Source organism: Sus scrofa, chromosome 10, assembly GCF_054392235.1.
Source record: "Sus scrofa isolate SSC_HxYL_T2T_F1_AM1 chromosome 10, Sscrofa_HxYL_maternal_Yorkshire_Landrace_v2.0, whole genome shotgun sequence".
NCBI classification, from domain to species: domain Eukaryota; kingdom Metazoa; phylum Chordata; class Mammalia; order Artiodactyla; family Suidae; genus Sus; species Sus scrofa.
The window spans coordinates 21,653,787-21,680,447 of record NC_139392.1 but is presented as its reverse complement, the minus strand read 5'-3'; the positions used below and the strand labels follow the sequence as shown (position 1 = coordinate 21,680,447).

The window sequence follows — 26,661 nt, the reverse complement described above, 5'->3', positions numbered from 1 at the left end:
CAGAGAGAAAGACAACAATCTTTTCTTCTTCTTCTTCTTCTTTTTTTTTTTTTTTGTCTTTTTAGTGCCCTACCTGCAGTACACAGAAGTTCCTAGGCTAGAGGTCAAATCAGAGCTGTAGCTGCTGGCCTACACTACACCACAGCAACCCCAGATCTGAGCCGCATCTGTGACCTACACTGCAGTTCATGGCAATGCGGGATCCTTAACCCACTGAGTGAGGCCAGGGATTGAACCCTCATCCTCATGGATGCTAGTTGGGTTGATTGCTGCTGAGCCACAATAGGAACTCCCAAGACAGCAATCTTATATTAGTTTCTACAGGGAGAGTGAAAAGATAATACAGACTTTCTAACATGGTTGAAATTTCCTTTTCATTATTGTTTAAAACTTTTTATTTCAGCCTCTCCACTAATTGGTGATTCCACGTCTCTTCCTCTGCATTGTCTTGCACGGACAGCCAGCCCCTTGGGGCTACAGCCCTTTAATCTCCCTCCACACTGTCACACCCCAGCTTTGCCACGCCCTTGAAGTATCTGGTCCTCTTCCACCCCTTCCCCGCCACGGCCCACAACCTTACCTCTGCCAGTTTGGTTTTAGTTGGTGAGTGAAACCTGGATCATGGTTGTCCCAAGCAGTGACATCATTTAGTTCCTTCTCCTCGGGGTCTAAGATGTGAATGTAGAGGTGATATTGACAACCTCAAGACTGCCACTAGGGAATAGAGCATGACACCCAGTGCTCCATGGCTTCCATGAACCTGAGACTTCTGCTTCCTTCCTTCGTTCATTAAAGAAAACGGAGGGCCTTAGAAAGGGGCTTTTCAAGTGAAGGACTCTTGATTATGAAGTTTACTTACTCCCCAAGGCCTCCATAACCCTGCAAGGGGGGGCCAGGTAGGCAGAGCCCAGGTACTGCACTTAAGTGACAAAAAGAGGCTGGAAGATGATGACATTGGGTTTGTTTCTTTAATCCAGACCAAAATAAGAGTTATTTAACCCAACTGTCTCTCTCATGGAAATGTCCAATCAGGTGAACAGTCAGGGTTGTAGGGCTCTTTCTTTTTCATTGCAGCGTTTTCTGGGATATTGCTTTTTTCTCCATGGCAGCTCATAGCTCACGACCAACCCAACATCCAAGTCCCAACCAGTGGGAAATGAGAAATATTTATATGCACAGTCTAGGAGAAAGTTAGACTGCAGGAATGGGACATTCCTTTACAATCTGGGCCAGTTGGCTTTCTGGGTCGGGGGAGGGGGAGTGAGACACACCTTAGAGGAAATGGGTCATGTCTGGGGAGCTGGGACCCCATCTCACAATAGGAGAGACTGGGTCATCACATCTCCGACTATGGAGACCAGCACAGTATTTCCCTTAAGAAGGCTTCTCACACTCTCCAGTAATTGGGAATATTCTGCAGTAGATTCAGCTTCTGGTTCTCTGGACCTCCTTATGACATGTTACTTGGTTGCATAAACAGTTTTTCAGTTCCTTCTAAGTATCATGCTTAGTGCTAAGCATTTATATGAGATAATTACACTAGTGGTGCTGGTGAATGCTCAGGCATTATCCTATACTTACAGACGTAAAAGCTTTAACTCAGAGTACTGATTACATTTGTATGCTGAATTAAAGATTTTTCAAAATGGTTTCATAGGATTTATTCTTATTACTCTGTAAGGTATTATCATCTTCATTACAAAATTAATAAATAGGCTTGGAAAAGCTGCTGAAGGTCACACAGCAGGAATTGGGACTCAAATCCCTCTCTTTGAAATCTTCATCCACTACTCTTTCCACTACACCACAGCCACTTCTAATAATTCAGGAAGTGTCAAAAGTTTGCCTCTCTAGGAGTTCCCACTGTGACTGAGAGGTAATGAACCCAACTAGTATCTATGAGGATATGGGTTTGATCCCTGGCCTTGACTGGTGGGTTAAGGATCCATCATTACCATGCGCTTCAGTGTAGGTCACAGATATGGCCCAGACCTGGCATTGCTGTGGCTGTGTGTAGGCAGGCAGCTATAGCTCTGATTCGGTCCCTAGTCTGGGGACTCCCATATGCTGCAGTTGCAGCCCTCCAAAATGCAAAAAAAAAAAAAGTTTGCCTCTGTAATTTGTAAATGAGGCCATTCTTACAGTGCCTACAGATTACTTACTAATAGCAAAGGTAAAATGTACCCTACAATGAAGAGTTTTAGCAGCCACCACTTTACTAACTGATAAAACTTAGTTTTATTAATAGTGGACAACCTGACATGCACACTTTGGTGCAATATGAAGTGAACAATAACATTTGTAATGTATTTTTACTAAACACTTAACATGAGTCAAATAAAACCTTTAGATTCTAGCATCTAGATCTGGTCTGAAGTTTACAAGGAATACAGGGAATAGAGGAACAAGTGAAAAGACACTAGGGGAAAACAAGAGGCCAATACAGAATGTGGAACATTTTAGACGACTCCTAGTTTGGAACCTTAAAAGAACCAATGTCATGAAAAAGAAAATGCATGCTCTTCAATTGGATCCCACTTAAAAAGAAAATTACCAAAAATATTCCAGAAGTGAATTTTTTTATTTGCACTTACAGAATAATTTTCTTAGATGTGATATTGTAGTTTTATAGAAATATTGTTCTTATTTAGAGGAAACACATGTTACAGTAATTATGATGTCATGACAAAGTATTAGTTATGTTATGATGTCTTCAACTTTCAAATGGCTTAGCACAACTTACGTTCAAGTGGTTGAACAAATTATATATATACACACACACATATGTACATACTACTGGGAGAAAGTGAGCAGAAAAGGCAAAATGCTAAGAATTGTTTGACTTAGGTGGAGGATATATAACTTTCCGTCTGCATTATAAGAAACTGCTGGAGGGGGAAAAACTGCCTCGTCTCGCGGAGCCGGCTTCAGCACGAGCAACTCCAACAGCAGCAGCGACAGCCCCCCAAGCCTCTATCCCGGCCCGCGTGACCAGCCTCAGGACCCCATCTGGGCATGCTCAGAGGCCCGCCGCGCCCGCCCCGCCCCTCGGGCGTACGTGCGCGCTTGGCGCAGGCGCGCGCGGCTCCCGGCAGCCCGCGAGACGCCAGCTGCAAGAAGCGGCGGACGCCTGAGGTGAGAGAGTCCGGCGAGGATGGAGCCGTCGAAAGTGGAAAAGTTCAGCACCGCCGACAGGGGGAACGGGCTGCGCGCGTTGGCGCGGCTGCGCCCGGGAGAGCTGCTCTTCCGCTCGGATCCTCTGGCGTACACGGTGTGCAAGGGGAGTCGTGGTGTCGTCTGCGACCGCTGCCTCCTCGGGTACGTACGGAGCGCCTTCACCCACCTGAGTCCGGAGCATTGCGGGGTCCGGGGTGCTGGTGGCGTGGGGGTTCGCCCTTCTTGGGACGCCCCCTGGCCGTGGCTGCACGGCGTCTCGGTGCTGCCTAGCTGTCCAGCCCCGCACACCTCCAGACGCGCGGCTCCCGCGGGCGCGTCGCGGCTGACAGACTCTTCCTGGCCCTTGGGCTGCCGCCACGGGGGTTGGAGGGACCCCAGGCTCAGCCCCGCTTCTCTGCAGAGCGGCGCTGGACCCGCTATCACCCACCCGGCGGCAGTAGGAACTGGGGAGAGCCGGTAGGGTAGACTTAAAGGGAAGCGTTGGGCCGAGAGTAATTTTGCTGGGAAGAAAAAAAGTCTGTGTCCTGAGTAATAAGCCTCATTGGTGCGGTTGTGGAAATCACAGGTGGCGGAGGTGCTGCTGAGTGGGAGCAGGGGTGGTGTAAATCAGGCTCACGGCTGAGGCCCCGCCGGGAAAGGACGGGGTTTGCTGGAGGCGGAAGAATCTTGCTGTTTGCGGAGCATTTCCTGTGGTCCAGGTTGTTCGGTCTGGGGATACAGAGATGAACGGGGCATCCTTAAGAATTCTTAAAGAGCAGATAAGTGAGAAAGATGATGAATTAGAATGTATCAGAAGGGCTGAAATAGAGGTGCAGCACTGTGCTGTAGGAGCAGAAGTTATGGAGATTTCACAATGTACTTTGCATTTAATGCCCGTGAAGACAGGTCCAGCTCTTCACCACCTGTCTAGGTGCAAGAAAGAATTCACGTGCAAGTGTTTTGTAAGCCTGGAAGCACTGGGCCAGTGTAAAGTGCTATGCGAAAGCAGTTTATGGAAATGTGTAATATATATTCCCGGTCATAGGAATTGTATTCAAACAACAGTTGTTTTGATTTTCTATTATATGTCAGGGAGAAGAGCTCTGTTGGAGATGGGCAGGATGATTTTTTCCACGACTGCTCTTCCAGACCTCTTAGCCTGGGGTTGGGATGGGTGGTCATGAGGGGAAAACTGCAAAGCTCAACTCAGTAACTGGGCCATTGATAGTACTGTGTCCTTGTTTAGTTCATAATCGAGGAATTTATTTAATTTTGTATTTAAAGGTACTTAATTGTGGAGTTACCTTTGTGGCTCAGTGATAACGAACGCAACTGGTATCCACGAGGTCGCGGTTTCTATCCCTGGCCTTGCTAAGTGGATTAAGGATCTGCCGTTGCCATGAGCTGTGGTGTAGGTTGCAGACACACCTGGAATCCATGATGCTGTGGTGTAGAGCTGCTGCTCCCATTCGACCCCTAACCTGGGAACTTACATATGCTTACTTAATCGTATCTGTTGCTTCCTGAAGTAATGATGACAGCAATAACAAAAAAGTCTGTTGAGGAGAGAGCACCTTGAAGTTTTTGTAAACTTGTTTTCAACTATGGTTCAAAACAATTCATTCCTTTTAAGGCCTCAACATTGAACGTTTTAGCTCTTTTATTCTCATTCAAGCAAATTAGAAGGCTGGGCTCCTCATGCTGTTAAATCCCTTGGGGGCATTTCTAGAGTTTGAAGGTAGTCCAAAACAACTTGCATTTTCTTAATTCCTGTAACACTAATTGATGAAGAAGATGTGGGTCATCTTACAGATAAAACCAGACTGCCACATTTATCTTGTAGTTGGAATAGAAAAGTTTTGGATTGAATACATGTTGATAGATTATTAATTGAATAATCGGAACTGAATTTGAGTCATAAGACACATGGAATTGTCTAGTTTCCAAAACAGACTACACAACCCCAACCCTTCGTGTGTGGAATGCCTCTTGATTTACCATACTATTCCATTACTGTTATCACTCATTTTTCTTATTAGCAAGAACTGTAATGATTTAAACAAAAAAGGAATCTCATGAAAGAGGTACTGGGGAGTTCTCAGTACTGCTTTAAAGTCTGGAGGAAAGAAACTCAACTCTAAAAGTGGGCAGGAACCAGAGTCCTTGTTGTGGCTCATCGGGTTAAGAATCCAAATGGTATCCATAAGGATGAGGGTTCAATCCCTGGCCTCGCTCAGTGGGTTAAGGATCCGCTGTTGCTGTGAGCTGTGGTGTAGGTCGAAGATGCGGCTCGAATCTGGTGTTACTGTGGCTGTGGTGTAGCCTGGCAGCTGCAGCTCTGATTTGACTGCTAGCCTGGGACCTTTCATAGGCTGCAGGTGTGGCCCTTAAAAAAAAAAAAAAAAAAGGGCAGGAACCAAGGTGAGGTCCACAGAGTTGTACTTCAGAAGTGGTTGGGGTTGGGACTTGAGGAGAACGTCACTTCTGATGTTGGCTGCTAACACTGATGTTGGCTGCTAACACTGATGTTGGCTGCTAATACTTCAGCATGTATCACCAGCACCATGACCCCACTGCTGCTGCTGTTCTTGCTATGACTGCCACTGCGACTGGTGCCTGGGAAACTGATGGTTACTGGAAAGTTTCTGTCTTAACCATGCTTCTTTGTGATGTTAGCTTTTGATGCAGAGTTGTCAGTGAGTGTCTTGGATTGGTTGAATTTAGGTCACTGCCTGAATGCTAGCTACAGGGGACGTTGATAAGATGAGTATTTGGCAGTTTTGGCTTTTAAGAATGGAGGCAGAGTTGGAGTTCCCTTGTGGTACCGTGGATTAAGGATTTGGTGTTGTCACTTCAGTGGCTTGGGTCCCTCTTGTGGGACAGGTTCCATCCCTGGCCCAGGAACTTCTACATGTTGCAAGTGTGTCCAAAAAAAAAAAAAAAATCAAAAGAAAGGGAACAGGCTCTACTTCCCGCTAATATTGATGTAGTGGGAACATCAGCAAACATAAACAGAGGAAAGGGGATATGAGAATATGCCAGGGATTTACACAAAACAAAGGTGGTTTGTTTTTTTTTTGGTCTTCTTAGGGCCATATCCGTGTGGCATATGGAAGTTCCCAGGCTAGGGGTTGAATTGGAGCTGTAGCCGCTGGCGTACACTAGCAACATCATATCTGGGCTGCGTCTGCAACCTACACCACAGCTCATGGCAGCACTGGATCCTTAACCCACTGAATGAGGCCAGGGATCCAACCTACATCCTCTTAGATACTAGATAGATTCGTTTCCACTGAGCCACGACGGGAACTCTGGGATTTTTAAAAAAATACTAACATTTATTTATTAGTACTTTATTTTTTATTGTCTTTTGTCCTTTTAGGGCTGCACCCGCGGCATATGGAGGTTTCCAGGCTAGGGATCTAATCAGAGCTACAGCTGCCAGCCTACGCCAAAGCCACAGCCTTGCCAGATCTGGGCCAAATCTTCAACCTACTCATAGCTCATGGCAACGCTGGATCCTTAAGCCACTGAGCAAGGCCAGGATCGAACCTACAACCTCATGGTTCCTAGTCGGATTCATTTCCTCTGTGCCAGGACGGGAACTCCATATTTATTAGTACTTTATGCACACAGAAATATCTGTACTTATCTTGAATTGTTAGGATATAGTTCACAAGTGCTGTAATGTAACAAGGGCTGATACAGTTTTAAAATGACTAGGTGGGGAGTTCCCGTCGTGGCGGCGCAGTGGTTAACGAATCCAACTAGGAACCATGACATTGCGGGTTCGGTCCCTGCCCTTGCTCAGTGGGTTAAGGATCCGGGTTGCCTTGAGCTGTGGTGTAGGTTGCAGACGCGGCTCGGATCCTGCGTTGCTGTGGCTCTGGCGTAGGCCGGTGGCTACAGCTCCGATTGGACCCCTAGCCTGGGAACCTCCATATGCCGCGGGAGCGGCCCAAGAAATAGCAAAAAGACCAAAAAAAAAAAAAAAAAAAAAAGGACTAGGTGGGGAGTTCCCATCGTGGCTCAGTGGTTAACGAATCTGACTAGGAACCACGAGGTTGTGGGTTTGATCCCTGGCCTTGCTCAGTAGGTTAAGGATCCGGTGTTGCCATGAGCTGAGGTGTAGGTTGCAGATGCAGTTCGTATCCTGCGTTGCTGTGGCTCTGGCGTAGGCCGGCGGCTACAGCTCCAATTCAACCCCTAGCCTGGAACCTCCATATGCCGCGGGTGTGGCCCTAGAAAAAACAAAATAAATAAATAAATAAAGTGCCTAGGTGGGAATCACTGCAACCTGAGGATAACATTGGAGAAATCAAACTTTGGTGTACTGTCTTATGCAGTTTTCTACCAATATTGAATGCCTGTCATTGGGGGATATGGCTCTGTGTTTCTTACCTTCTTTTAAGTGAAAAATTTTTTTTTAACCCATCATCAATTGTGAAGTCCTTTAGAGTCAATGTCTTACAAGTTTTGCAAACCCTAAGGCCTGGCCCATAGTAAGCTCTTAGTTTATGGTGTGAATGTCTGGCAGAATTTTCCATTAGCTATTATTGCCCTTTTCCTGCTTCCATTTCACCCACTTGATCCTTTAAGCCACTGATCGAGGCCAGGGATCGAACCTGTATCCTCACAGATACTAGTTGGGTTTGTTATCATTGACCCATGATGGGAACTCTTCCATTTCTCAATTCAGATGGACGGGAACTCCCAGGAGATGCTAACTGTTGAAGTTGTGAAAGAATAATATCTTGGGGAATTTTAAGTCAGTGTATGTTTGTTTTTGGTTTTTTAAAGTTCCACATTGCCTGCAGTTTCCATATCAAGCACTTCCTCTGGCAAACTCTACTGATAGTTTTTTTTCTGCGGGGTAAAGAGAATATTTCTTTTCTTTCTTTCTTTTTTTTTTTTTTTTTTGTCTTTTTGCTATTTCTTTGGCCGCTCCTGCGGCATATGGAGGTTCCCAGGCTAGGGGTCCAATCGGAGCTGTAGCTGCCGGCCTACACCAGAGCCGCAGCAACGTGGAATCCGAGCCGCGTCTGCAACCTACACTACAGCTCGTGGCAACGCCGGATCGTTAACGCACTGAGCAAGGGCAGGGACCGAACCCACAATGTCATGGTTCCTAGTTGGATTCGTTAACCACTGCGCCACGACGGGAACTCCAGAATATTTCTTTTCTTTTCTTTCTTTTCTTCTTTCTTTCTTTCTTGTTGTTTTAGGGCTGCACCAAGGCATGTAGAACTTCTCAGGCTAAGGGATGAGTCAGAGCTGCAGCTGCCAACCTATGACACAGCCACAGCAACACTAGATCTCAGCTGTATCTGTGATCTGCACTGCAGCTCACAGCAGTGCTGGATCTTTAATCCACTGAGTGGAGCAAAGGATTGAACCCGCGTCTTCATGGATACTAGTTGGGTTCATTACCGCTGAGCCACAACGGGAACTCCAAAAGAGGATATTTTTTACATCACTAAGGCTCTCTATGAGTCTTAGTGTCTCCCAGGAGGAAGAAGAATGAATTGGAAGTGGAAATTACATCTTTTTCATCCCTGGTGGATTGTGGGAAACAGGAGCAGAGGTAGGGAAAAATAGGTTGTGAGAAATATATGTTCTGACCTTCCCTGTCTGGCCAAAGTTCTGGGGTTGGGGTGAGGGTATTAAATGAGTTGAGGGGATAGTCAGAAGTAGGTCTTTGGCTCTGCTCCTTATTTTAATCTTTTTTTTTGGTCTTTGGTCTTCTTAGGGCCACACCCGCGTCATATGGAGGTTCTCAGGCTAGGGGTTGAATTAGAGCTGTAGCTGCTGGCCTACACCACAGCCATAGCAGCTTGGGATCTCAGCCTTGTCTGTGTCCCACACCACAGCTCATTGCAATGCTGGGTCCTTAATCCACTGAGTGAGGCCAGGGATTGAACCTATGTCCTCATGGATACTAGTTGGGTTTGTTAACCACTGAGCCACGGCGGGAACTCGCTTATTTGTAATCTTGAGAGCTGTAGTTTGGTGCCATTTGCACATTGGGGGCTGTAGCATGGCAGTGGTAGAAGAAAGTGGCTGGCTGGTTGAACTTGTGGTAGCGAGGAATTCTGAAATGCTTTCATATCACTTGAAGGATGTGGAGGAGCTTACAGGCTGGTGGAACAGCAGACCTCATGATAAAGGACTGTGTGACTTTAGTCCAGGATCATGGGAGTCAGCATGATATCCCCAAAGGTGAGATGGTACCAGTCCAGTCACAGGACCTGATCATTGCAGCAGAGACCAGTGAGAATCCATAGACACACCAAGGTCCATGTTTAAAGCACCTCTAGGAGTTTGCGTTGTGGCTCAGAGGTAATGAACCCGACTAACCACCAAGAGGATGCGGGTTCAATCCCTGGCCTCGATCATTGGGTTCAGGATCCGGCATTGCTGTGAGCTGTGGTGTAGGTTGCTTATGTGGTGTGGCTGTGGCTGTGGTGTAAGGCTGGCAGCTGCAGCTTCAATTGGACCCCTAGCCTGAGAACTTCCACATGCTGCGAGTGTGGCCCTAAAAAGCAAACAGACAAACAAAAAAAATAAAGCAGCTCTGGTAAGCAGTTAAATGTCTGAATATTAAGTGCAAGAGACTGAGATATTACTTGGCAAGTATTAAGTTTCTGGCTATTTACTAGGGTGAGTGTTCACGAGGAATATTGATTACAGAAAAAAACAGCCTCATGTTCATAAGACAGATTAGGTCAATTATAGAAAATAAAACAACTTCATCTGAGCTATATTTTGGGTAAATATGAACAGACAGTAAAGGGGAGAAAAAGAATACTGGGTTTGGTGTGATGATGTAATCCATGTTGGCCAAAGATTGAACCTGTGGTGGCAGCAGGAGGGGATACTTTCTTCTTTTGGGGAAGAAGAAGGGGTGCTCAAGAAGGTACCTGCAGTGATTGGAAGGCTTGGGGACAACTAGGGAAGTGGTTGCTGAGTGACACAGTCTTAGAAGGATTGAAATGTTACTAGGAGAGAAAAGTGAATTGCCTAGTAAAATAGAGTAGGTTGCTGGGAAGTGCTAAGGGTCCACTCAAAACTTGTGTTCTTTTATTTACAGGGAGAGCAGTGAGCAGGGTAGTGCTTTTTTCTCTCCCAGTGGTCAGCCGTTTTGAGAATTGGGTTCACCCAGGACTGCCCAGTTACTGTGATGGATGGGGAGAGGGAGAAGGAAGATGAAGTTGTAGGCAAGGAAGGATGTGATCAGGGACTCTTTTTTTTTTTTTTTTTTTTTCCCCCGTCTTTTTTGTTTGTTTGTTTTAGGGCCTCACACTATGGAAGTTCCCAGGCTAGGGGTTGAATCGGAGCTGCACCTGCCAGCCTACACCACAGCCACAGCAATACTGGATCCTTAACCCACTGAGTGCAGCCATGGATTGAGCCTGCATCCTCATGGGTACTAGTCGTGTTCATTACTGCTGAGCCATGATGGGAACTCCAGGGACCATATTTCTGTTCTGGAGACTGAGCCATGGGGAAGGTGATAGGCTGTGAAATGTGGTAGATGCAGTGGATTAGAGAACTTGTGTGCTCAAGACACGGTGAAGTGGTCTGGGGATGGTATATGCTTTAGAGTCGTTTTGTGATTTGGTGCAACAGGGTTTAGGGTATGGCAGAAAGTGGCTGAGGGAGGGAATGAGAAAAGAAACATTGAAATGATCAGGAAGAAACTGAGAGTCTGGGGCGTTAGATGAACCTTCTAAATGGGTGAAATTACGAAGAATGTTAGACATTGGAATGAACAGTTTCAACAAAGGCAGAATTCTCATAGTGGCTTCCTATATGGGTTTGAGGGCTACTAGAAAGAGCCGGGTGGAGGCAGGGAGGCACTCAATTCTGTTCACACGGTGGAGAAAAGGTCTTCTCTGGGTTTATAGATGATTTTGCGAAGCATACCAGCACCAAGTGCAAGGGAACTGCTGTACTGTTAATTCCTGTTGCTTTTGCTGCTTTTCTTCTGTAGGGAGGTTTGGGAAAGGACTGTATGGCAGAGCCCTGAGCTTGAAAACATTTGCTCCTTGTGAATGCCACAGCTGAGGCTATTCTTAATCAGACAGGAGGGCCTGCTTTGTGGATAGCAGTAAGTTCTCCTTCTTCAGAAGCCTGGTGCTTGTTCAAGGGCTCAAGAACAGAGCAACCAGAGGTGGAGGCTGGTGCCGGGAACTCTGCAATTCGGACTTCCTCTCACCCTGGCCGTTGTGGCTTCTACAGGTACAGATTGCCTAGTGTGCTCCTGGTAGCAAGGGGAACCTTGGTTCCCCAAATGCCAACACTGCTTTGGGAACAGCCAGCTGGCTAACTGGTGTTGGGTTTTTTATTTTAGACTCTTTTGCTGTAGAGAGATCACTGATTTGTTCTCACTGGAACACTCATTTTTTTCCTGCACTTGCATTTGTCTTTTCTACTTGTTCTACCATCTCTGAGACCTCCTGAAATCTTCTGTGAAGCTGTGGTATTCCTCACAAGGTTGCCTCTGATCTTCACGGAAAGAGAATTGAAGCAGTGGGCTAATACCTATGGTTTGACTTCTCTTAATTTATGTTGTCATTTGAGGCAGCTGATTTCATAGACCAGTAGTTCTCAAACTTTAGTCTCAGGACCCCTTTACTCTCTTAAAACTTACAGAAAAGAATTTCATAGGAAGGGCTTTAAAAAAAAAATGTTGTTTTGGACCCTAAAACGTTTTGTTTATGTGGTTGTATCTGTTAATTTTACTGTTAAAAAAAATTAAAACTGATAGGTTTTGAAAATGTATTCAGTTGGTCCTCCGTGTGAGTTCCACATCCGTGGATCAAAAATATTCAGGGGACAAAACAACCCCACAGAGGTCCAAAAGAAACCCCTTGGATTTGCAGTGTAGTAGCAACTGTTTACATAACATTTACTTTGTATTTATAACTATTCACATACATTTACATTATATGAGATAAGTAATCTTTTTTTGTTTTGTCTTTTTGCCATTTCTTGGGCCGCTCCCACGGCATATGGAGGTTCCCAGGTTAGGAGTCGAATGGGAGCTGTAGCTGCCAGCCTACGCCAGAGTCACAGTAACTCGGGGTCCGAGCTTCGCCTGCAACCTGCACCACAGCTCATGGCAACGCCGGATGTCAACCCACTGAGCAAGGGTAGGGATCGAACCCACAACCTCATGGTTCCTAGTCGGATTCGTTAACCACTGCGCCACGACGGGAACTCCTATTATAAGGTGGCTTAAAGTCACCTTAAGATGACTTAAAGTATATAAAAGGATATGTGAAGTGTTCCCATTGCGGCTTAGTGGTAATGAGTCTGACTAGAATCCATGAGAACATGGGTTCGATCCCTGGCCTCACTCAGTGGGTTAAGGATCAGGTGTTGCTGTGAGCTGTGGTGTAGGTGAGGATGCAGCTTGAATCTGGCATTGCTGTGGCTGTGGCATAGGCCGGCAGCTGCAGCTCTAATTTGACCCCTAGCCTGGGAACTTCCTTGGTCTTTTTAGGGTGCAGCCTAAAAAGGATATGTGTATGTCACATGCAAATAATATGCCATTTTACATAGGGGACTTGGTATTGGGTTTTAGCATTGGGGCATCCTGGAACCAGTTCACTTAGATACCAAGGGACAATATTACATTTTGACAAAGTTTTTAATCAAATGAACTAAATTTGTAAACCAAAACTTACTGAGAAAGTTGCTTGCTGGACATTTTTGCATATTTCTTTAACGTCCGACTTCATAGAAGACCCTAAGATTCTCATAACTTTGTTTACATTTAGTGTATTGTAAAATCACGTCATATTTTTTAGCAAACTCTACATACGAGAGAGGATAAAAAAGGCAGAAAATGTCTTAGTATTATCATGAAATTAGTTTTGACTTTGTGGCCCTTTTGAGGAGGGCTTCAGGGGTCCCTGGACCATACTTTGAGAACCACTGTTAAAAAACACTGAACATGTCTTTTGTGGTATTTTGAGAGGCTTCGATTTGTTCTCTAGTGTATGTTGTGAGCCAATAAACAATATTTAGTTCTGGTTTTCTCATAACCTTCCAGGATGTACTGGGATCAGGAATAAGGTTTGGAGTTAGTGTCTCTCAGGATGAATTGCTGAGCATTTGTCTCTCATCTTCTAACTCTGGGCTGGTTCTCGTTGTTTAACAGTCACGGGATGTGGGATGGTGAGTAAGTTTGATATCAAGGGAAAGTAAGACAGCCATTTTTCATTTACTTGTTACCACGACATATGATGAGTGAAAATTATTATACAATAGCTATTTTTTTTTTTTTGTGGTCTTTTTGCCATTTCTTGGGCTGTTCCCAGGCTAGGGGTCTAATCGGAGCTATAGCTGCCAGTTTATGCTAGAGCCACAGCAACACGGGATCCGAGCTGCGTCTGCGACCTACACCACAGCTCACGGCAACACCGGATCGTTAGCCCACTGAGCAAGGTCAGGGATCGAACCCGCAACCTCATGGTTCCTAGTCGGATTCGTTAACCACTGTGCCACGACGGGAACTCCTACAATAGCTAATATTTATTATCACTTACTAAGCAATGACAAGCATGATTTTCAGTGCTTTACCTTGTGTACTAGCCACTTAATTCTCATAACAATCCTAAAAAAGTGTTTATTATGTTCCTTATATGTACATATATGGACTAGAGAGCATTCATTTATAGAAGTGTGAATTGGTATGCTCCTTTGGAGGGCAATTCTGACAAATACAAATAACTGGTTGCACAAAGACACTCAACACAGCATCTTGGTAATTTAAAAAAGGGAGAGAGAATTTTAATGTCTGTCAGTAGGAGTGGGTTAAGTTATGGTGCAGCTGTTAAGATTGAAGTGAATCTAGGAGTTCCTGTCGTGGCACAGTGGAAACCAATCCGACTAGGAACCATGGGGTTGCGGGTTCAATCCCTGGCCTCACTCAGTGGGTTAAGGATCAGGTGTTGCTGTGAGCTGTGGTGGAGGTCGCAGACGCAGTTCGGATCCTGCATTGCTGTGGCTGTGGTGTAGGCCAGCAGCTGCAGCTCCAGTTGGACCCATAGCCTGGGAACCTCCATATGCTGCAGGTGCTGCCCTAAAAAGAGAAAAAAAGCCAAAAAAAAAAAAAAAAAAAAGACTGAAGTGGATCTGTTTCTCCAGATGTGGATGGATGTCACTGACACATTGCTGGGTGAATAAAGTTGTAGAACAGTGTATGAATTTTAAATAAAATCTTTGTATATATGTTGTTTGTGTAGAAAAGGTCTAGGAGGACACCCCAGAATTCTAATATGAATCGGATTTGGAGCTGGGGAGGAGGGAGTGTTCATTTGTTTCACTTTGCTTTCAGTTTTAGACTTTCTTTCCCATCCTTTTTGGTTTTAATTCTGTATTTTGAATACTTGCTTCCATGCTTCACATGCTTCCAAAAAACTCAAACTAGAAAAAAGCCATGTCAGCCCTTCCTGTATCCATGCTATTCCCCGCTCCCACTCCTTGTAGGTAATGAGATTCATTGTTTCCTGGTTTATCTTCTCCCCCCTCTCTCTCTTGCTCGTAAAGATAAGCAAATACGTGTGTTTTAAAATTTTTACATTCTTCTGCAAAAGCAGCATACTGTATTTGCTCTTTTGCACCTGCTTTCCTCACTTAAAAAATCTGTTGGAAATCACTCCGTATATTTATAGAGATCTTTCTTATTCTTTTTTTTTTAATAGCTCCATAATCTATTTTATGTATGTACCATAGTTTCTCATTTCCTATGCTTGGACATTTAGGTAATTTGCAGTATTTTGCAATTGTGAATGGTGCTGTAGTGAATAACCTTGCACTTAGGTATTTTTGTTTTATTGCAGATGTACGTTCAGAGTAAATTCCCAGAAGTGGGACTGCTAGGTCCAAGTGAAAATACCTGTGTGAGGATGGTACCATTTTACATTTACACTAGCAGTGTGTGAGAGTGCTTGTTTTCCCCAGATTTACAGGTTGACTGTCTTGTCAAGCTTTAGAATTTTTGCCAATCCGATGGTGGAGAAGTGGTATCTCAGTATAGTTTTGATTTGTGTTTAAATTGTGTTATCAGTAAAGTTAAATATCTTCTCATAAATTTAAAGGCTATGTTTATATCTCTTTGTGAATTGTCTGTATATATATATTTTGCCTGTTTTTCTATTAGACTTCTGGTCTTTTGTTCCTCCAAATTTAAAACTTTTTTTTTTTTTTTTGCATATTGGAGATATTAGTCCCTTATGTTTGATGAATATTACAAATATTTTCTTTCTGGTTTTCTTTTGACATTTATTTATTTACTTATTTATTTATTTGCTTTTTAGGGCACACCCATGGCATATGGAGGTTCCCAGGCTAGGGGCTGAATCCAAGCTACAGCTGCCGGCCTACGCCACAGCAACACTAGATCCGAGCTGCTTCTGCAACCTACACCACAGTTCATGGCAATGCCGGATCCTTAATCCACTGAGCGAGGCCAAGGATCGAACCCGCAACCTCATGGTTCCTAGTCATATTTGTTAACCACTGGGTCATGACAGGAACTCATTTGACTTTTGATTTTGCTTGTGTTAGAGTAATTCACCCACTTTTTTTCCCTAGAACTTATATTTTTTTAAATCTTCACATTTAGATCTCTGCTTCATTTGAATTTATTCTTATATATGATATAAGGAATGGACCTACTTTTAACTTTTCTCAAATGGCAACCACATGTTGCCATTACTATTTATTAAAAATATGAATTTTGTTCCAATGATTCGCTCCAGTGATCAGCTTCTAGATCATATACTAATTGGGTCTAACTCTTGACTTTATAGCCTATTCCACTAGTTTATCTGTCTGTTTATCCGTAGGTACCACATTTTAGTTATAGCATATTTAATTTCTAGGCGTACTCTTATGCCATCTTCAAATACATAGTCTATTCTTTTTCAATTTTTGTGCTTCTAAGTGTTCTTTCTAGGCTAATTACTTTGAGTAATACCTCCTGAACACTATTTAATAGTAGTGGGTATTCTTGTGTTGTTCTGGCCATTAGGGTTTCCTTATAATTAAGATACTGGTTTTAGGACTGAGATATATACATTATCATGTTGAGGAAGTATCCATCCATTTCTGTTTTCTCAAGAGGTTTTTAAAAAATTTTTAAAGTATAGTTGATTTACAATGTTGTGTCACTTTCTGTTGTACAGCAAAGTGACCCAGTTATATATATATATGTATATATATATGTGTGTGTGTGTGTGTATATATATATATTTATATACACACACTCATAGAACACACACAGTCTTTCTCATATTCCATCATGTTCTGTCACACGAGATTGGCTATAGTTCTCTGTGCTATAGAGCAGGACCTCATTGTTTATTCTAAATGTAATAATTTGCATCTACTAACCCCAAATTCCCAGTACATTGCACTCCTTCCCCTTCCCCCTCAGCAACCACAAGTCTGTTCTCTGTGTCTGTGAGTCTGTTTCTGTTCTGTAGATAGATCGATTTGTGCCATATATTGGATTCCACATGAAAGTGATAGCATATGGTATTTGTCTTTCTATCTTTTTGCTTTTTAGGGCTGCACCCTTGGCATATGGAAATTCCCAGGCTAGGGGTTGCTTCAGAGCTACAGCTGCTGGCCTACACCACAGCCACAGCAATGTGGGATCCCAGCCGAGTTTGCTACCTCCACCACAGCTCATGGCAATGCCGGATCCCCAGCCCACTGATCGAAGCCAGGGATTGAAACCACATCCTCATGGATACTAGTAGGATTTTATTCTGCTGCACCACAATGGAAACTCCTATCCTTCTCTTTTTGATTTACTTCACTTAATATGAGAATCTCTAGTTGTGTCTAATTTTCTCAAGAGTTTTTAATAAGTAGGTCTTGAGTTCTGTCAAAGACATTTTCTTCATCTATGGAGAGTCATATGATTGTTTTTCCTGTACACTTATTAATATCCCACCATAAATTTACATAAGAGAGACTGTAGAACGAATTTGTATGTAAGTCTCCTTATATTTCAGGTTTGCTTGCTTAGCTAAAGAGAACATCCTTAAATGTTTCAGTGTTGTGAAATTTTCATCAGTGGAGTATTTATGTAAACTACTTCCTCCACTGTAGTCTTGCTGTCCAAAATTTCCAAGTTTAACCAGATTAAGGTGAAATCCTTAATTTAAGTTGTTAGAATCATGGGATAGGATGTTTGAGTTGAATGGGATTTCAGAAGAAATCTAATCCAATGCCTTTGGACAGGAATCATCAGTGGATGCTATAACAAGTGGACCAGAGTATGGTCAAAAATAGATTTTTACGAAGTTCCCATCGTGGCGCTGTGGGTAACGAATCCGACTAGGAACCGTGAGGTTTTGGGTCCGATCCCTGGCCTTGCTCAGTGGGTTAAGGATCCAGCGTTGCCGTGAGCTGTGGTGTAGGTTGCAGACTTGGCTCGGATCCCGCGTTGCTGTGGCTCTGGCGTAGGCCGGTGGCTGCAGCTCCAATTAGACCCCTAGCCTGGGAATCTCCATATGCCGTGGGAAGTGGCCCTAGAAAAGGCAAAAAAACAGAAAAAAAAAAAGATATTTATATGGTTTCAAAGAGTCTCCTTATTACTTAATAAGTGCAAGGGAAAAATATATCATAACTTTACAGTGGAAAAACTTGGCAGGCATCACTTTAGCCAGGTGATCCAAGTTAGTATCACCAATAAGACTAGTTGACATCATGTGCTTCTAAAATGCTCTGAGAAGGACACAGCATCACTTCTGTGATGTATAGATGCCAAAACTCGTAGCTGGAATTTAATATGAGGAAATTTCAGGGAAAACCAAGTTGAGGGACAGACGACAAAGTTGCTAGTACCCTGCAAAAGTATCAAGGTTGTGAATGACAAGGAGAGACTGAAGAACTCCTCCGTTAAAGCAGATCAAGAAAGCACAGCAACTAAATGCAAAGCATGATCCTGGATCAGGTATCGGACACTAGTGGGGCAGTGGATGACATTTGAATAAAGGCTGTAGATTTGATATTATTTATTGAATCAATATTAATTTTTTATATTTTGATAATTTTTGATTATGTTAAATATCAATATTTAAGGAATCCTTGTGAAGGACATAGTGGAAATTCTTTACTATTTCTTGCAACTTTTTAAATCAGTTTGAAATTATTTAAAAATGAAAAGTTAAAAACTATAAATATGAGCTCCCGTCATGGCGTAGCGGAAACGACTCCGACTATGAATCATGAGGTTTCGGGTTTGATCCCTGGCCTCGCTCAGTGGGTTAAGGATCTGGTGTTGCCATGAGCTGTAGTGTAGGTACAGACACAGCTCAGATCTGGCGTTGCTGTGGCTCTGGCATTAGGGCAGATGCTACAGCTCTGATTAGACCCCTAGCCTGGGAACCTCCATGTGCCATGGGTGCAGCCCTAAAAGGAGAAAAAAGACAAAAAAGACAATCCCTCCTCCCAAAAACAAACAAACCCTATAAACAGGAGTTCCTATCATGACTCAGAGGAAATGAATCTGACTAGTATCCCTGAGGATGTGTGGGTTCGATCCCTGGCCTTGGTCAGTGGGTTCAGGCTCTGGCATTGCTGTGAACTGTGGTGTAGGTAGCAGATGCGGCTCGGATCCAGTGTTGCTGTGGCTGTGGTGTAGGCTAGTGGCTATGGCTCTGATTTGACCCCTAGCCTGGGAACCTTCATATGCTGCTGCGGGTGTGGCCCTAAAAAGACAAAAACAAACAAAAAAAACTGAAAACAATGAGAATTTTTATCTTTTTGAGACAGATGATGGGCGAAGTGACTGGATGTTTGGTTTTTGCTTTAAAACAATGTGGTTGGGAGGTATTGGTGTGGGTATAAGATTGGCCATGTAAGGGTAATTTCTGAAGCTGGCTGGGGGGATTCATTATACTATTCTCTCTTTTTTGGGAATGTTTGAAATTTTCTATGGTAAGAAGTAAAAGGATGTGCTTGGGCTGTGGGATGGAAATCCTGTGAGATCAGATTGTTATGATCATTATACAGCTAGAGATGTGATAAATTCATTTGAGTAATAAAAAAGAAGTAAAAGGAACGGAAAAAGAGCTGTCCTTTAGTGTATGCTCATTCTTGGCCAGCCATATTCAAGAGTGAGGCACCATGGAGTTTCCGTTGCGGCTCAGCAGGTTAAAAATTCAACTAGTATCCCTGCGGATGCAGGTTTGATCCCTGGGCTTCCTCAGTAGGTTAAGGGTCTGGTGTTTCCACAAGCTGTGGTAGAGGTCATTGCACATGGGCTCGGATCCCAAGTTGCTGTGGCTGTGGTCCAGGCCAGCAGCTGCAACTCCAGTTAGACCCCCTAGCCTGGGAACTTGCGTATGCCGCAGGTGCAGCTCTAAGAAGAAAGAGAAAGAAACAAAAAAGAGCAAGGCACCAAAAAGTTTTAGGTTAAAGTACTTCTGGGCATTTGTGCAGATTCTTGCCCAGTGGGTGACTATATCCATAGTCATCTGGTATTTCCCAGCTGTCAGGCCATTCTCTGGGGCTGGTCAGTTTTTCTAGGGATTATATCAGATGGGGTTTGATCAGAGAAGCAGAGCCTCTGAATGGCAAAGGATAAGGATTATAGATGCTAGACCTTATAAGTTGGTAAAGATGCTATTGTCTCTACATTATGTGTTGGGTCTGAAGACACTGTGAGGTCAGCAGAGCTGGCAGAACGATAAGCCAGCATCAATTGAGAGAAAGCAGGAAGAAGTTGGAATCCAGTTGGAACTAATAGGACAATTGAAACCTGTGTCTGTCTGTCACTACCTTCCCCCTCAACGACACTGATAGCCTGCAGAAATTGCTAATGCCCTTTGCCACAGAACTGTTTATGTACTGGGTCCCATGCCTTGGAGAAGGTTCAGGAGAGATATAGCAGGAGCTTTTGGAGGAGAGAGCCCGGCTGCTACCCCAGGCCAACAAGATGAGGTGTTAGATCAATGATGGTGCACACAAGCTGCGACAGTACCTGGCACCCTACACAAACTGTCAGAATTATAATGACACTTCTGTCTTCCAAATCCCACCCATGTCTTTTGTGGCCAACCTTAACCTAGAATCAACCTGTATGATTGAACCCTACTTAACCATACTTAGGAGACAAGTGCAAGCTCACTCTCCCACCTGATTATCCTTTGCACAACTGAAAACACTAGCCCTCTCCCAAAAAGAGTATACGGAATCCCTTTACCCATCTTTGGGTGATTTCATTCTTCTTGCAGCAGAATCACATTTTCTCTTTCGCATTCTATAGCTTGATGTCTTGTTACCCACTGTCATTCTCCAACATCCTTCTGTTGGCCAAATAGGCAAGTTATATGAGGATGTGCCTTTGCCTGTTGAATCCACAGTCTCTACTCCATATCAATAAATTCAGCTTAATCCAGCATTATCTTCCACCTGAATCCGTCACTCTTAGGACCCTTTACCATATGTGTTCCTCAAGTTTTTGTTCGTAGAAATTGGTAAAATCTTGCAGTTCTTTTGGTGTGTTATGCATCTCTGTATGGGTTGCGTTTTTTAGCTTTATTCTTTGGGGCCTGCTAGGACTTGAGTCGAGAACTCTCGGAGGTGGATCGGTAGTCCTTCATAAGGCACCCTCCATAGAGATGTCTTGCAGGTTCTTCAGGCAAAGGGAAAACAACCACTTCAAAGTGTTTTTTACTGGTAAAGGCAGTTCAACACACTTTTTTTTTTTTTTTTTTTTTTTTGGCTTTTTGCCATTTCTTGGGCCGTTCCTGTGGCATATGGAGGTTCGCAGGCTGAATCAGAGCTGTAGCCGCTGGCCTACGCCACAGCCACAGCAACGCCAGATCCCAGCCGTGTCTGTGACCTACACCGCAGCTCACGGCAACGCTGGATCCTTAACCCACTGAGCAAGGCCAAGGATTGAACCCTCAACCTCATGGTTCCTAGTCGGATTTGTTAACCACTGAGTCACGATGGGAACTCCTCAACACACTTTAAGAGTTCAGGGTACCAAGTTTCATCGGTATCTGTTCAAATGTTTGTGTTTGTACTTAGGGCCTCACTCCTTACCCATCAGTTCCCTAACTTTGTGTAAGAGTTAAACATGTGAGTTTGGAAATTCAGTGTACGTTGTTGTCTCTGGATCAGCATCATCACCTGGGAGCTTGTTAGCAAAGCAGAGTTTTATGCTGGACCACAGACGTACTGAATCAGCATATACATTTGCTGTATATAAATTTCAAGATCTCTGTGTCACTTGTATTTACATTAAGCTAAGCCAAACTGATTTATGTATGTACTTTTAAAGTTCTCAGCAGCTCAGTTTTTGGATAAGTATTATCTTTGAGGTTATTTTGGGTAATTCTGTAGTTTTGTTTTACTTTTAAATCTATACATGCTGCATCTGCATTTCCATCCATCTGGGAGTCCTCCCATGAAGTCTTAAGTAGATGTGATGCTCCCTCTGGTGGACAATGGCATGAAAAGCACACAAACATTTTTTAGAATAGTGACTTGGTTTTTAGCTATTAAAAACTTATTATCCCTGGAGTTCCTGTTGGTGGCTCAGCGTAAATGAATCTGACTAGTATCCATGAGGATGCAGGTTCGATCCCTGGCCTCGCTCAGTGGGTTAACGATCTGGCGTTGCCATGAGCCGTGGTTGTAGGTTGCAGACGTGGCTCAGATCCTGCATTGCTATGGTTGCGGTATAGGATGGCAGCTTCAGCTCCAATTCAACCCCTAGCCTGGGAACTTCCATATGCCATGGGTGTGCCCCTAAAAAGACAAAAAAACCAACCAAACAAACCCAACCCCCCCCCCAAAATACTTAATATCCCTGAGTGATCCTCCTTGTGACCTTCCTTTCCAAACTGTTCTCAACCTCTGACGTTTATCATAGCTTTTGTCTTGAATTTGAACCCCCTAAAGATAAAAATCGATTTTTGTCATACATACATATATAAAACTCACTCTAATGAAAGAGCACTGGACAAATTGATATGGTAACAGTGGCTTATAATTATTGACCATGTTATTCACAGCAGTCAAAAACTCCTGTCTGAAACTAGTAGTCAGACTTGAATTTGTGATGATGAAGGGGAAAATTGTGCTTGGTGAATTGTGCCAGTACTTATAATGGGGTTTATTGCCTTAAATTTTTTTTTTTTTTTTTTTTTTTTTTTTTTAGGGCTCCACCTGTAGCACATGGAAGTTCCCAGGCTACAGCTAATAATCGGAGCTATAGTTGCTGGCCTACATCACAACCATAGCAGCGCGGGATCTGAGCTACGTCTGCGACCTACACCACAGCTCATGGCAATGCTGGGTCCTTAGCCCACTGAGTGAGGCCAGGGATCGAACCCACATCCTCATGGATACTAGTTGGTTTCATAACCCTCTGAGCCACAGTGGAAACTCCTTTTATATCTAATTCTAATCTTAGAACTCAAATGTTTGCTTTCCCAGGAGCAAAGCTGTATATGTGAGAGGTTTTTGAAAAGGCACATAACCCATGTCATAAACATCTTAGATGTTTTATTTTAGAATAAAAATCATCTAATAAAGCCATTATTTTACTTGCTTGCATACAGTAAAATCAAGAAAATATCCTTTTAAAGTTAGCTTGTTGCCATTTTACTGTCTTACATGTGGCCTGTTCATGTTTCATTTTAAATATTTAAGGGCATTTATAGTCCTAGGTTAATATTATTTTTTACTCATTAATTTAGTTGAGAATTATAATGTTAGAAATTTCTCTGGGTTTTTGGAGTTCCCACTGCGGTGCAGTGGGATTGGTGGCATTTTGGGATCACTGGGACAAAGGTTCGATCCTTGGCCTGGCACAGTGGGTTAAGGATCTGGTGTTGCCACTGCTGTGGCTTAGGTTGCAACTGCTGCTCGGGTCTAATCCCTGGCCTGGGAACTCCCTATGCTGTGGGGTAGCCAAAAAATAAAAATGTGCCACTTCTAAAACAACATACAAACAAGCATTTCTCTGGGTTTTTGTTATTGTTGTTGTTGTTAGCCATTGAGGCAAAAACGATAAGAGAAACCACAAAAGGGGGTAAAGGTAAATTGGCAGATCAACAGATTTGACTTCATGAAAGTTAAAAACATCTGTATTCAGGGAATTGTCTTATAATAGAGAAGAAACGGAGGAAAATATTTGCAACATAAAAAGGCACATTCCTTAATATATAAAAATCATAAATTAATGAGAAAACATCTTACTTGTGAAATACCACCTACTTTCTGGGACTTTTCCCCTCTTTGTCTCTGTCTCTGTATAGTTTAGAGTTCTCTGTGATTCTCTTCTGATTCATAGGCTCTCAACATTGGCCATGCGTTGAAAGCAACTGAAGAGCTTTAAAAAATATGATACATAGATCCTAGCCAGAGGTTCTTTTTAATTGGTTTAGAGTGTAGCTTGAACATAGAAATTTTAAAAGCTCCCTAGGTTATTGTAATGTGCAGTCTGGGTTGACAGCTACTATCTTTCTTTTTCATCTTAACTGACTCCCTTCTCTGCATCTTTATATTCAAGGGCTAGGGTGAAATTGGTGCAGCCGGATTCAGTCAGGCTACTTATGATAGCCGTAAATAATTCTGCTGTTGAATTTCAAACTGGATATTTACACTAGCATGTTCTGTTCACATTTAAATGATTGTCATACATAGGTAGGAAAAACATGTATTAAGTTGAATTTTTACTTTGAATGATTGTGATGTTTCTCACAAACGAATTTGATGAGTACATACAAATTTAATTCTTGTAAGCATTTTTCTGTTTACTTCTTGTGAGGGAATAGATATAAATTAGAAAGATATTTAGGTAATGGTTTCTCTGGGCAATTTAATTTTTTTTTATGCTTTTTAAGCCGCTCGCATGGCATATGGAGGGTCCCAGGCTAGGGGTCTAATCAGAGCTACAGCTGCTGGCCTAAACCACAGCCACAGCAATGTGGGATCCCAGCCGAGCCTGCTACCTACACTACAGCTCATGGCACTGCCATATCTTTAATCCACTGAGCAAGGCCAGGGATCAAACCCACAACCTTATGGTTCCTAGTCGGATTTGTTTCCACTGTGCCACGACTGGAACTCCTGCGCAATTTAATTTTTAACTTTTTGACTGTATAATATTAGATACTCAGTTTAGGTGCTGAAAACATAACCAGTTTACAAAAGACATGAAAGTCTATGAATCATTGGTTTTCACTCCTTGTACAAATTTACCTGTACAATTTTGAAAACTATCCAGATGTCTAGACTACATCTTTTAAGCTCCACAAGTAAAGCTGATGCATAGCCTGAATTGAGAACCTTCCAGAAAGGAAAGAAGACAAACAGGTTAGTAGTAAATAGAAGTGGCGCAGATAATAGCTGTGGGGGAATACAGAGTGGGGAGATGCACGTAGATTCTGAGGTAGGCCATTCCGATGGCAGTGGAATGCTGTCTGTGTAGGATGTTATGGGGCAAAGGTTGGAATAAATTCTGAACTATGGAAGTCCTTGATGGTCAGGCTAAAGAATTTGAACTTTATTTTGTGCATATTGAAAAGCTCATAAAGATTTTTGAGTAGCAATGTGAAATGTACAAAGTTATAGAAGGTGAGTGCGGGAGTACTGATCCGGCGAATGTGATTGGGAAAGGATGGGGAAAGACTGGCCGTGGGGGTTCCAGTCAGGAGGAGATTTGTTCTCTTCTAGGTGTGAAGTGATGAAGGTCTGCATTAGGAGGGAAAGGGGAGCAGAGCAATAAAAAAAGCACTTTTGAGGGAAGAGTTGACCCAATTTGTTGACTGGTTATCAGGCGAGGGAGGAATGAAGGATGAGTGCAGGGTTTTGAGCTTGAATTGTTGGAATAATGATACTAATAGTAATGATACTACTGCTATTTGAAGTCATTGGCATGGGTGGGATCTCCAGGTAGTGAGTTATGCAGCACAAGATAGCATTGCTGAGGACCAAGCTTAAGAAGAATCAGTTTTCAGGCCTGAGAGACAAGAGAGGGCTATTAAATAAGGTAATAGTCCCCCCTGCCCTTTTTCTTTAGGGCTATTCCCATGGCATATGGAAGTTCCCAGGCTAGGGGTTGAATTGGAGCTGCAGCTGCCGGCCTAAACCACAGCCACAGCAATGTAAGATTCGAGCTGCATCTGCTACCTGCACCACAGCTGGCAGCAACATTGGCTCCTTAACCCATTGAGTGAGGCCAGGGATTGAACCCACATTCTTATGAATACTAGTTGGGTTCTTAAACCCGCAGAGCCACAATGGGAACTCCCTTCCTTTTTTTTTTTTTTTTTAAATAATTGATATACACTGTTGTATCAATTTCTACAGGACAGCATAGTGACCCAGTCATGCATATATATATACATTCTTTTCCTTATATTGTCTTGCATCTTGTTCTACTCCAAGAGATTGGACCTAGTTCCCTGTACTGTACAGTAGGACCACATTGCTTATCCATTCCAGATGTAATTGTTATCTACCAATCCCAAACTCCCTGTCCATCCCACTTCTTCCTCCCTCCCCCTGGCAACCACATGTCTGTTCTCTTTGTGATCTGTTTCTGTTTTGTAGATAGGATCATTTGTGCCATATTTTAGATTCCACATATAAGTGGTATCATATGGTATTTGTCTTTTCTCTTTGTGACTTACATCACTCAGTATGAGAATCTCTAGTTGCACTCATGTTGCTGCAAATGGCATTATTTTGTTCTTTTAACAGTCCTCCTTTATTGGGCTTAGGTTTTACTGTCCATGTAAGGTAAGTAATTTAGTTCCTGAGTCTCAGTTTTTTACATTTTTTTGAAATGAAGGGGGCTTGAAGTGAAGGGATTGAATAATTTCTTTTTTTTTTTTTTTTTTTTTTTGTCTTTTGTCTTTGTTGTTGTTGTTGCTATTTCTTGGGCCGCTCCCGCGGCATATGGAGATTCCCAGGCTAGGGGTTGAATCGGAGCTGTAGCCACCGGCCTACGCCAGAGCCACAGCAACGTGGGATCCGAGCCGCGTCTGCAACCTACACCACAGCTCACGGCAACGCCGGATCGTTAACCCACTGAGCAAGGGCAGGGACCGAACCCACAACCTCATGGTTCCTAGTCGGATTCGTTAACCACTGCGCCACGACGGGAACTCCGGGATTGAATAATTTCTGACATCCTTTAAAAACTTTTCTACAATTCTTGATATCATTTCTGTATTTGCTACCTCTTCCCCCCATTTTTTGGGGGGTGGGGTAGGGGAGGAATTGTGCCCGTGGCACATGGAAGTTCCCAGACTAGGGGTCAAATCAGAGCTACAGTCACTGGCCTCAGCCACAGCCACAGCAGTGTGGGATCTGAGCCACGTGTGTGACTTATACCACAGCTCACGGCAACGCTGGATCCTTAACCCACTGAGCAAGGCCAGGGATCATACCTGCGTTCTCATGGATATTAGTTGGATTTGTTTCTGCTGAGCCACAGTGGGAACTCCCTCT

General features: G+C 43.4%; 1 protein-coding gene across 2 annotated transcripts in view; it reads left to right on the top strand.

The window, feature by feature from the left end:
- The first annotated feature begins 3,077 nt into the window (after positions 1-3,077).
- SMYD3 (SET and MYND domain containing 3) overlaps positions 3,078-26,661 on the top strand; it is a 752,343-nt gene continuing 728,759 nt past the window's right edge. The window contains 1 exon segment of one of the 2 annotated variants that reach the window (NM_001160092.2): positions 3,078-3,318. In NM_001160092.2, coding sequence (NP_001153564.2) covers positions 3,155-3,318 — 164 coding nt within the window. In that variant the 5' untranslated portion in view covers positions 3,078-3,154. 2 annotated transcript variants of the gene reach the window in all.